Here is a 12,604-nt window from a genome sequence, read left to right as displayed (position 1 = left end):
TAAAGATCAGGTTTTTAACAGTGCTTTGTAAATGTTTTACACATAGTAAGACCTTTCTTGGAGTAAACAGAAATAAATCTCTTGCCTTTAAAAATTACTCTTTAAAGATAGTATTTAAGAAGGTCAACTTCAATAGTCACTAGGGAAGTGCAAATTAAAATAATACCACTATACACCAATAAGAGTGACTACAATGAAATACAACAAAACAAACTAATAATCAAGACTTGACAAGGTCAAGAAGCAACTAGATTTCTCATATACTACTAATGGGCATATAAATAAGTTAAATTGGTTAAATAAAAAGTGATTATCACTATGACCCAGCAGTACTACTTCTAGGTATACACGCAACATAAATGTGTACATATAATCATCTAAAGGCATTTTCTAGGAAGTGCATAGCAGCAGTTATTTATAATAGCCTAAATGTGGAAAGTATCCAAATGCCCATCAATGCAGAATTGACAAACCATGGAATACCACACAACAATGGAAATAAACAATATAGATGAATTTCACAAACATAATGTCGAGCAAAAGGAGCCAGACACAAGAGAATACATATGGTATGGTTCTGTATACGTAAAATACAAAAATAAGCACACATTATCTTGCTCAAAGTCAGGATCAGGGTTCTGATAGAGTGACATGAGGTGGAAAGTATGAGGAAGGCTGCTGTGGTGTTGGTATGGCTCAAGCTCTTGATCTGAGTGCTGGTTACATAAGTGTGTTCAGTTTGTAAAAGTTAATTGAATATGATAATGCACATCTATGTGTGTATATTATAATTCAATTAAAAAGTTTCTTAAAAAGCTTTACATTTGTTCAGGTCACAAGATTTATGTTTTATAAATATCCAGAAGATGCGAGGTTTCTTTTGAGTCACTATAACAGAGACTGCTAGTTGTCACCAATACCTATTACCACTTTCTAAATTTTAAATAGTATATAAAGTTTAGCTACTCATATGATCACCCAGAATGAATACTTTAATTCCCTTCCTTCCATGCACCTAGCTGTGGCTCGTTGACTTCATTCTGACCAACGAGATACAAGTATAATTGTGCTGTGGCAATTTGCAGGAATTTTCATTAAAATACATGTACTCTTCCTCTTTTCTTTTGTCCTTCATGATTTTCTCCATCTTTTGCGTGGATTTTGCCAGTTGGAAACTCCTCTTGTATTGAAGATGGTAGAGAAACAAGAACAAAATAGAATGGGGCTCCCTGATGATTGTGGATTTTTATATAATAGCCTTAAATAACCTAGCCAGATTTTTATATAGAAGAAAAAAATGTCTATACTCTTTAAACTACAACCTAATCTAATACTGATTAAAGCAATGTTAGTATGAATACTCAAAAGAAGCATATTCCTTGCTCATACCAAGAAGTAACCACTATTTAAATAATTAGCAATTTAAAATTATAATAGAAGCAACTATGCGACAGATACTGTGAGTACAATAAACCCATCACAGAATTGAGAAAACTCAGCTTCATAAAGGTGGACAAGGCCCACCTTTGCTTTGTTGAAACAAAACTAGATTATGAGCTTTATTTTATCCAGTCAACTAGATTCAGTATTATTGCCTTTACAATTCAAAGCCGTGATAGAGCAGGATTTCTCTCCCCTACCACCTGTCTCTCTCCACCTACCTAGAGTATATTATCTATCTCTTTATAATATAGCATATATTATGACTTTAATATGCAAGATGGATTTGTGGGGAGAATAGATTACAGGAAAGAAGTTAAATCTGGTATGAGATGATAGAACCTGAATTAAGTAGCCGTTGTGGATATAAAAAGAGACACTATGAGAAATTTTCTTTAGAGCACCATAAATGGTTAAATATAGAAATAAAGGAAATAGTAATAAATTTCAAACTTTGAGTCTATGTGACTTTTACAGCATTTATGTTGATTTTAACAGAAATAAGAAAACACAGGGAGAATACAAATCTGGGGAAAATTATTAGAAAAAAGTTAGACGTTGACACACGTATGGGATTATATAATAAGACAATTTGAGAAGGAAATCCTATATTCATAATTTGAGTACTGTTACAAGATAAAATATAGTTTTAATTTTTTCCAGGGAATATCAATGAGTTTAAGTGGATTACTACTTTCTTAATATTAGGACAGACAGAATATATTAAGATCAAAATAAATGTATTCAATATTTTATGGGATTTATAATGTAAATATCTAGTGCATATCACTAACATTATGCTATCACTAAGCAAGTAATAATTTTTTACAAAAGTTGGTCATGTTCTATGGATGTTATCATTATCATAATCATCAAAAACATTTGAAATTCTACTATGCGCTTGACACTTTCTTTGGCACTAGGGACACAAAGAGGTGTACATCATAGTTCTAATCCTTGAGGGACCTCCAATAAGATAGGGGAGACAAGGCAAATACACAAAAGAATATATAAGAAGGTAAGGTAGCATTTGCTCTATGTCAGATAAGTGGCTCGGGTAATCAGTGTTACAGGAGTTAGAGGAAGGGGGAACTCTAAGAACTAGGTGGTCATAGCAAATCTCTCAGAGGAGCTAGAACTCAAAACTGAAACATAATGAAAGCTAAGAATTGTAGTGGATACTGAAGTATGTATTAATAAGTTAGAACATTGCAACAAGCATTACTGAGCTTCATTCAGTTGAAATCAAGATATTATTTTCTATCTTAAGCTGATTTTCAGCCAGTGGATCTAATAACTTCATCTTGAAATTGCTATACTCTGATGGAAAAACATTTGGTATCTGCATCCATGAGCTTTTGACTCTGATCATCGAGCTGAAATATAGAAGGTTACATCACTCATTTACATTATCACCCTCTACCCGCTCCCAATACAAATGTGACATTTCAATTTTGCACACTTCAACTCTCCTTAAATCATCTGTATAAAAACTTCAAAGCTTGATTGATGATGAATGAGCCATTGTCTCCTCAAGCACCCGGTTCTCATTAGCCTTTAGAGTCTCAGCTTATTAATAATGAACCTTGAGGGCTGACCCAGTGGGGTAGCAGCAGTTCATTGTGCTCCCAGCTGAAAGGTCTGGGTTTGGGAAAGATACAGGAATCTCTGGACCAAGTCCATTCCAGAGATCATGTATTAAGTATCATAGGTGGATGATGTGAGCTATATTACTTTTGTATCATTATCTGCCAACAGACTTGTGTGGCTTAAGGTGATGACAGTGAGAAAGATACATTGCTTTATGTCTGAGGAAGTCTTGTAACTGCTTTCTGTGGCTTCATCTTGAAAATGGGTTTTGCTGCCTTGGATTTTGATTCTTGATTCTGCCCTTTGACTTAGATAGATAGTATAAGTCTGACATATGCATTATTTAAATGCGCCTATTGTGATTAGATAAGTGCAATATTTCTAATGTTTATTATTTTGATTATCATTTTAATTCTAAGGTTGACCTGTAGATGCACCCCTGCAAAACAAGATACTTAGATATACAATCAGGGATAGAGGTTAAATATTTCATTCCTGTTTATTAGATCCTTCTTATATCATATGGTTGGTAGATTTTGAGTAGAATTAAAATGTTCACTGATAATATCGATCATATAGACTAAAGTGAAATATAGTGTAACTGCATTTAAAATTATAATCTTTATTTTGGAAAAAGAGAAAGATATTCAATCTTATTTACAAAATAGTTACAAATTGTGCATGGGGTCCATGCAATTTTGTAAATTTCTTAAACCTAGTAAAGAGGTCATATTAATCTGTATTTTCAGCAGGGATGTTACATCACAATTAGGTCATTTCATACAGGGCAGAGAAAAAAAGCTATTATTCAGTATTTTACCATAGTTTTGGAGATAATATATATGCAGAAGGTCAATGATTCTGTTAATGGGCACTCATCCCCAAATTCACTGCAGTAACTAGCATTTGACAAGAAATGAAGAATACAAAAGAAGTTATTTAAATAACACAAACATTTCCTTATTTATTAGACTCATGAAAATGGAAATCAAGGAAAGACATGGTCCAATGGTTAACCTTTGTGGAGTGAATGACAAAGATACAAATACTTTCTGTCCTTTTTCAAATGTCATATTGGCAGTTTATACCTTTCTGAAAAATGTAAGGACAATGTGAGGTAGACTTACAGTTCAATACAAGAAAATTTAGGCTTCTCTGTAGCATATGCAAGGTGATTTGCACAGGCTTAGAGAAATTTGGTCTGTATGGGATAGCTAAAGATCATCATTATTCACCTGGTAACTAATAATTGAGTTTTGTGTACAAAATAGGTTAGGGAATAAAAATGCCTTATAAATATCAAATGTATTGTCTGCAGTAATATTGTATATTATCAGTTATATGCATTTTATATAATAAATGCTATTTTCCTTTCGGCTTTCTCTAACCACAGAATTATATATATATTTTTTCTTAAATTCAAGATATTCTGTATAGATATTTCAATTAATCAAATATTTATTGTGTATCACCTTGAGCCTTGCATAATACTAGAAACTGGAGATATGGTTTTGAATAAAACAGAAACAGCTTCATACTTTATGAAACATAGGACCAGTCAAGATAACCTATAGAGTGTTTATGGGAAAAGATAACTTTCATTCTTACTTTGATTTGGTCAGAATATAATTTAAAATTAGGAGCTACAATAGAAGTTACCTTATAAATGTTGATTGCAAATTCCATGGTACTTTTTTTCCATACACAATTAAATCTAACAATTATTCATGGAGTGACTGTTGCTCTAGGTTTGATGCTATAGATACAGCACTGAAAAACATTTCTTACCTTCATCGGGCTTAGTCTAATTATATTTCAGTTACAAATACTATGCTACATATAAGTTAAATTCAAGATATTGGAAAATAGTGTAGATTACAATTTACTCTAAATACAAAAAGATTCATGACATCTTTTACTCGACTTGCATGCATTAATCTAGTCGGAAACGTTTGAGACACAAACATATTTAAGTGTTTACTGGAAATTTTCAGCAATGAAATGATACTTTTTTCATCGATGTCATGTCTAATATATCTTACTATATTTAACCATGACATTTATTAAAAAGAGACAGTTCTGTTTTGTGAACTTGCCAGAAATATTTGTGTATAATATGATAAGAAAACTCATAGCAGCTTTTTTCTATCAATTGATTCAATGACCAAGAATCTATCTGTGTCTCTCTCAATTTACTCTGATAATTTTCTGCAGTGGAAGTAAAATAAAATGAAATGAGATACTTTGAGCTCATTTACGCATTCAACATTTTTATTTTAGTTTCTGCACTCATCCAGACACTTTGCATCTTTCTTTGAGTATCAATTAAATGTGTGCCTCCTTTGCCTATCTTTCTTAACATTTATTTGTTACTTTATTTCATGTTAGTGGGAGGGAAACTGTTGGTTGGTGTAACACAGGTGATTCCTTTGTAAAATCTTTGATAAAACTTGTGGAAAACTTTGTTATTCTTGTGTGTCACCACAAGATCTAAATATAGCCAGACATTTTTGTACTCTTATTAGATAAACATCTAAACAAACTTTTCTCTTTTCCTAATCCTTGTCCCTCTTTCTTATCTAAAAAATGCGGTCAAGCCTCTGTAGTCAACGAAGACAGAAACATTAGGCATTCCTTCTAACAAGTAAATAATTTGTATCTCTAAGAACTTTCTTACAGGTTAGTATCTATTCTCTAGAATTTTTTTAATACAGAAATAAACCTACCTGAGTATATTTTCTCACAAAAATATGTCAAATTCATATTTTAAAAATGTAAAGTTACAAAATCAATGAAAACTTTAAGAATATATGTAAATGCCATTATAACATTACTTTCTGACACATATTTAGGTAATCAAATTAATCAAAAGAAAGTGTAAGATTGTACATTAAAACTGTCCTATAAGTGTCAATGAAATTCTACATTCTCTGATTGTGAGGCTTTGACATTCAACAGCAGAATAGGGTGTATACCAAACATAAAGGAAAAAAGAATATTTTCAAGGAAAACAATAAATAAATAAACTACCCATCATTAATTGCTAAACATTTATAAATCCTCCTGACCAGAATTTCTAGCAGATGCTGAGTTTTGAATTAGGAATGATAAAAGTATCATCTGGATTGATCATGTGTCTTAATTTGAAATGTTAACGTGTAAGATTATGCTGGATTTATTATTGTCTCCTTTCTAAATCCCTTTTCCAAGTATAAGCCAAGCTCTCGAACAGACTATTTCTAAGAAACAAATGTCAACATTCATAGCAGATTAATACTGTTGAAGAAACAGATTTGATAAGACTATTATTCAGTATAATATAATCTGATTCTATTTGAAAAATTTTAGATAGGAAGTTGGAGATGGATACTGTGTTCCTTTGTATGAACTATTTGAAATACAATGTGACTCCTGAAAAATATACACTCTTTCTGCAATGTTTGAGCTATTACCTTTTCACTTTTTTTTTTTTTAAGTAGAACTTTTCTAAATGTAGACTGAAAAATAACCTTTATTTCCTGGATAGCAGTCAAAATCTCCTTTCTTTGTCACCTAATGGAAAATTATTCCTAGAGCAGAAGAGCATCACCTAATGTCTCATGAGAAAGCTATTAGTATGAAATCGTCACATTTTGTAGATAAAAACTTAATGCCAAACATTAATGTAGAAATCCATTTCACAATCTTTCTTACGTCTTACATCTCCCTTCTGCTTTGATGAAGGTTGTATGGTTAGGTCATAAAAAATAATGAACTGGGTTTTAGAAGTAGAAAGATGATCTAATTTCTTTTCTTTTTTTTTCCTCACCGAGAAAATGGAACCAATAGTCAGTGAAATGACTGATGATGAAAATGGGAGTGATTTTAAATGTAGAAAGAACTACAATATCAAAACTAATCTGGAGGGTTTCGTACATGCAATGCAGTAAGGCACTTGGGATGTGACCACCAGTCCACAAATAACCCTCTTGTGGTGTGACATGTTCCTTTCATTTATCTCTCTTCAGTTGAAGATGAGTCCTACAAATTTAGCTTGGGGTTCCACACAAGAGGGATGAATTTCTCAAGGCTACCGTGGGAGATGGTGTCGGTTGCCTTCCCAATATCCATGTCCCTCTTCTTCCTCACTAACACTCCTGCTGGTCTGGGTTTTATCCCAGTAGCAATATTTCCACCTCAATAGTTACTTATTCAATCTCTCTTGCGGTAGGGATAACCATGGGATATTGTTCTGGCCAATTAAATGCAGACATAATCCTCAAGGAGAGCATTTCTTCTCAAATAAAAAGTCACAGCTTCACTAGGAGGAAGTCTCTTGCTTGCTCTTGTGACTTCATCCTGCCTGCAATTCAGAAAGACTACAGTTTAGTTTTTAGATGTAGCAGCCATCTTGTGCCTGAAATGAATAAAACTGACACACTGAGGATGGCAGAACAGATAGTGGGCACTGCGAACAGCTGAACTAATATCTGCAACTGCCTCCTACAGGTTTCTTATGTGAAAAAAGAAATCCCCTATCTCTATAAACTGTTGATTGGGTTTTGATTAATTGTAGTTGAACACTTTATGGACTGATGCATGATTTCTCTTAAATTGCTTTTGTATTGAACAGGAGGGGGAAATGCGGTACATATTGGGCCGGAAGGTGCTATGTGTATTTCTAGCTAATTTCTTCAAATAATAAGAATAATATTTTCAGAGGATATATTTCAGTTTTTATTTTCCTGGATAACTTAAAGCTATCCGAAAGAGAATCCATTTCTGTGGTCAGTCATTGTTTGTGGAGGACAAATTAGCTAATCAAGGCCAGTGTTGTGAAATAAAGAATCAAGTACAAATTGGCTTTAGTGCATGTTATCCCACAGCCATATCCTTACTTCAATGAACCACAGGATTTGTTATACATTGCTTTGTGTTGTTAAGAATAATTGGCAATCTTATCGATTTCATTTGAGATGACAACATTTTTGTGATTGAGGCATTAATTTTAGCTTCCACTTTGTGCTAATTACTTACCTACTGACTGCAGTCAATGTCACCTTGACTGAAACAATCTCTCTAAGGATAATTTGACAATTGATACCAAAAATCTTAGAACTATCCACACTCTATGACCTTGGAATGTCATGTGTGGAAATTTGTTGTAAAGACCAATGAGAGATAAATAAGTTAAATTACCAACAAGAGAGGATTGGTTAAATAATTACCATTTAACTTATACTATGACATATCCTGTTCTCATTAAAATACGGAGTAGTAATTACCATTAAGTACTCACTACATAATATTAAACTAAACAAGCAGATTATAAAATATTATATAAAATATTATTTCAATTCCAGGGAAGAAAACAGATAAAAGACTGTAACATTTATACCAAAATGTTAGGAGTGTTACTCTCAGAGTGTACCAATATGAGTGGTTGTTTTTCACTTTTGTAATTTTTAATCTTTTCGAATTCCTGTAATCAATGTATATGATTCATTGAAAGATATTTTAAAAGATATCTTGGCTATTAGCAACATGACTCTAATTTAACATTGAAAATAGTTAAGAGCAAATCATTTTTTGTTGATTACCTTTTCATCAACAAGCAGTTTGACAAAAAAATTTGTTTATTTGTTTTTTAATACAGAAATCCTAAATGGTGGAGTCTATGTAGACCAGAACAAATTCCTTTGTTACGCAGACACCATTCATTGGCAAGATATTGTTCGGAACCCATGGCCTTCCAACTTGACTCTCGTGTCAACAAATGGTAGTTCAGGATGTAAGTAGAATTATTCTTTTAATTTATCAAAATGTTCTACCCTATGTGGCGATGAATGAGTTATGCTTATTATGTCATTACTAATATTTTGAACTTTGATTGCATTCATTGAAATGTTCAGTTATATATGACAGAACAAATGGCTGATCAACCTTTTACTTCCAGCTAATTCTCTTTTGGGAATCATGTTTCCTCTTCACAAATTCTCATTTTGTTAACATGTTCCTCTTTGCTTAATTTAAATTACTTTATCATACTTCCAATGTACAAATGTGTGTTCCACAATCCACAAACTTAAGGCTGGTATCTAACTATTGCTTCAAGTCTCTGTGACCCATATACCATTGAGACAAAGGTAGTAGAACAAAAATGTACCTTCCTATTCACTATAATTTTTTCAATAAGAAAGTAAAAACTAGTGAACATTGCAGAATTCTTAAGCCTTCATTTGCCCCTGAAGCCTTCGTGGTCATACTTTATGATAATTTCAAACATGTATGGAATGGAGAAATATAGATTTCATATAGAAGAAACATGTTACAGTCTGATTTTAGTCATTAATCGAATAAACTACTGAATTTCTCATTCTTAAAAATGTGTATTCTTTCTACCACAAAGAATTTATCAGATTTAAAGTGTTTAATATGATTTAATAATAAGCAAGTAATATTTGAACCATGATTTAAACCTTTGAAAATTATTCTGTCTGGTATCTGTTTCATTTTCATAAAGCAGGCTATGTTATCCCCACATTTATTATTACTGACATTTGTATGAAAACAGAATTTTCATCAAGTGTTAACCTGGGTTTTATATTTCTCATCTATTATATATTTCCCACCTGAAATCATAACTGTCTCAACACAGTTCAATAATTATTTGCTATATTACTGATTGTGTTATGACATTTTTGTGAAAAATCAAACTCCAAGGGACAATTATTAAATTTCATCATGGCCCTAATAATATAATGGGAAATATGAATGTATTTGATCAAAACTGACAGCTGTGTTTTTAATAAATGGCTAAAACTTTATGTAAAAAGTAGAGTAACATAATTTTCTTGTCACCTTTGAGCAGAAATTTGTATGGGATTTTCCCTTTATGGTATTCACGTTGCCTACTTTGTAAAATTACATGTGAGAAAAATGGAATCTTTTCACATTAACAAGACAAATGATGTGTTTCAGAAATGGCTTCTGTTTTCAGTCTGCCCATGCTATTGCACATATTATATTGGCAGGGTAGTGGTGGGGAGGTGTGGATATTGGTTGGGTAAAAGGAAAGGCCTGCTGACTCTCAGCTTATCAGACTGACTGGTCTGTAATGCATGAATAAGATCGTGCAAGAATAGAGCCTGAGACAGAAGCCAAAAGGGAAGTGTGCCCACCAGCCTTACAGAATTTGGAGCAGGAAAGGTCTGAGGGGTTTGCTGCACTTTCACAGATGGTGTCTCTTTGTGCTATTCTTTTTGAAGACAAATTTGGATGGTTGTGCCTATAATTAGGCAACTGTGGCTGTATTGTTTTTTGCATGTAAATAATTGCAGGTGCAAAAATTATAAATGCAGAGTAGAGTCATAACCAACGGTCTTTTACAAATTAACTACCAATTGATTGCCAAAGTTTTATTATTTACATAGTAGTTTTATTTGCTGACACATTATATGTACTGCATGACACCATAGCTATTAATAATGAATTGACTGTTTTTTGACTATTATGGTTTTATCTTTAGTCAATTTATTTCTCTGTCTTCTCCCCAGGGGTAATCTCAGACACTCTCAGGGTTTTAAATGCAACCTCTAGGTTGATGACTCCCTAGAACTACATACCACCAACCAATCACTCAACCAAGTTAAAAATTTGGGGGATCATTATTATCTTTACTTTCACTTGGCTCTTGGGAGTTAATCACCGAGTCATCCTGATCTTTGCCCATTTCTTGATTTTACATATTTATTATTGTGATCGCCCTAGTTCAAGACTTCATCTGTCTAAATTACTAAAACAAACTCTGAATTTTTAATATTTTTTGAGGCAATGGACACTGTAGCATCCTGGTGAAGCCCATTGACCTCTTCTCATAATATTTTTAGAAGAAAAAATGAGCACAAAACAAATACTTTAATTCATGAATGCATAGCAATCAATAAATACATAAAATAAATTACAATGGATTACAAGGAAAATAAGTTAGGTTGAGATACATTTATCAAAATGCTTAAGAAACAGATACCTAATATAGTAATACGCTTATTCATACATTAAATTAAAAATATTAGCAGTAGGATTAATATCTAATATCATTTTCAAGCAGTGATAGGCATAAATAATATATTTTAAAGGGAAGTCTCTTCAACAAATGATGTTGGGAAAACTAGATATCCATGTGCAAAAGATTGAACTTGGGCCTCATCATATGCCATGTTCAAAAATTAACTCAAAAGCAAATTACAGACCTAAGCATAAGACTTAAAACTATAAAAGTCTTGGCAGAAAATATAGGGGGAAAGCTTTATGACCCTAGGTTGAGCAATAAATTCGTGGATATAACACCAGAAACACCAACAGCAAAAGCTAAAATAGACAAATGGGACGATATTAAACTTAAAAACGTCTGTGCGGCTGGGCGCGGTGGCTCACGCCTGTAATCCAAGCACTTTGGAAGACTGAGGTGGGCGGATCACGCGATCAGGAGAGCGAGACCATCCTGGCTAACACAATGAAACCCCGACTCTACTAAAAATACAAAAAATTAGCCGGGCGTGGTGGCAGGCACCTGTAGTCCCAGCTACTCGGGAGGCTGAGGCTGGAGAATGGCGTGAACCCGGGAGGCGGGGCTTGCAGTGAGCCGAGATGGCACCACTGCACTCCAGCCTGGGGACAGAGTGAGACTCCGTCTCAAAAAATAAAAATAAAAATAAAAAAAGGCTGTGCATCAAAAGGTACAGTCAACAGAATGAAAGGTAACCTATAGAAAGGGAAAAATATTTGTAAATCATGTATCTGATAGGGAATTAATATCCAGAATATATATAGAACCTGCAACTCAATAACATGAAGCAAATAATCCAATGAAAAAGTGAGCAAAAGATTTGTATAGACATTTCTACAAGATGGTACACAAAGGGCAACAAGCATATAAAAAGATGCTCAACATTACTAATCATTAGAGAAAAACCAACTCCAAAATCATATCAAAACCACAATAAGATATTGTCTCCCACTTATTAGGATGGCTACTATTAAAATATAAAAAAGAAAATAACAAATGTGAGGAGGTGAAGAAATTGGAATCCTTCTTGGTGGGATTGTAAAATGGTGTGACCACTATAGAAAATAGTCTGGTGGTTTCTCAAAAATTAAAAATAGAATTATCATATGATCCAGCAATCCCACTTCTGGATATATAGCCAAAGGAATTAAATGCAGGTTCTCAATGAGATATTTGTATATCTATGCTCATAGCAGCATTATTCATAATAACTGAGAGGTGGAAGCAACCCAAATGTCATATATGGATGATTGAATAAACAAAATGCAGTATATACATACAATGATGAAATATTATCCAGCTTGAAAAAGGAAGGAGATCTAGTCACATGCTACAACATGAATAAATCTTGAGGACACTATGCTAAAGGAAATAAGCCAGTCAGAAAAACATAAATACTGTATGATTTCACTTACACGAAGTAACTAAACTGTCAAACTCAAAGAAAACAGGATGTAGAATGGTGGTAGCCAGGTGTTGGAAGGAAGGCTAAATGTCCAATTGCTCTTTAACGAGTCAAATTGCAAT

The 12,604-nt window shown here is 33.1% G+C and overlaps 1 protein-coding gene across 8 annotated transcripts in view; it reads left to right on the top strand.

Annotated features, from left to right (window-relative positions):
- ERBB4 (erb-b2 receptor tyrosine kinase 4) overlaps positions 1-12,604 on the top strand; it is a 1,163,457-nt gene that overhangs the window by 741,424 nt on the left and 409,429 nt on the right. For all 8 annotated transcript variants that reach the window (XM_001146866.7, XM_516067.8, XM_003309455.6 and 5 more), the window contains exon 4: positions 8,666-8,800. In XM_001146866.7, coding sequence (XP_001146866.3) covers positions 8,666-8,800 — 135 coding nt within the window. The remainder of the gene's footprint in view (positions 1-8,665; positions 8,801-12,604) is intronic.

This window comes from Pan troglodytes, chromosome 13, assembly GCF_028858775.2.
Source record: "Pan troglodytes isolate AG18354 chromosome 13, NHGRI_mPanTro3-v2.0_pri, whole genome shotgun sequence".
In the NCBI taxonomy this organism is placed as follows: domain Eukaryota; kingdom Metazoa; phylum Chordata; class Mammalia; order Primates; family Hominidae; genus Pan; species Pan troglodytes.
This window is presented reverse-complemented; position numbering and strand designations above follow the sequence as displayed.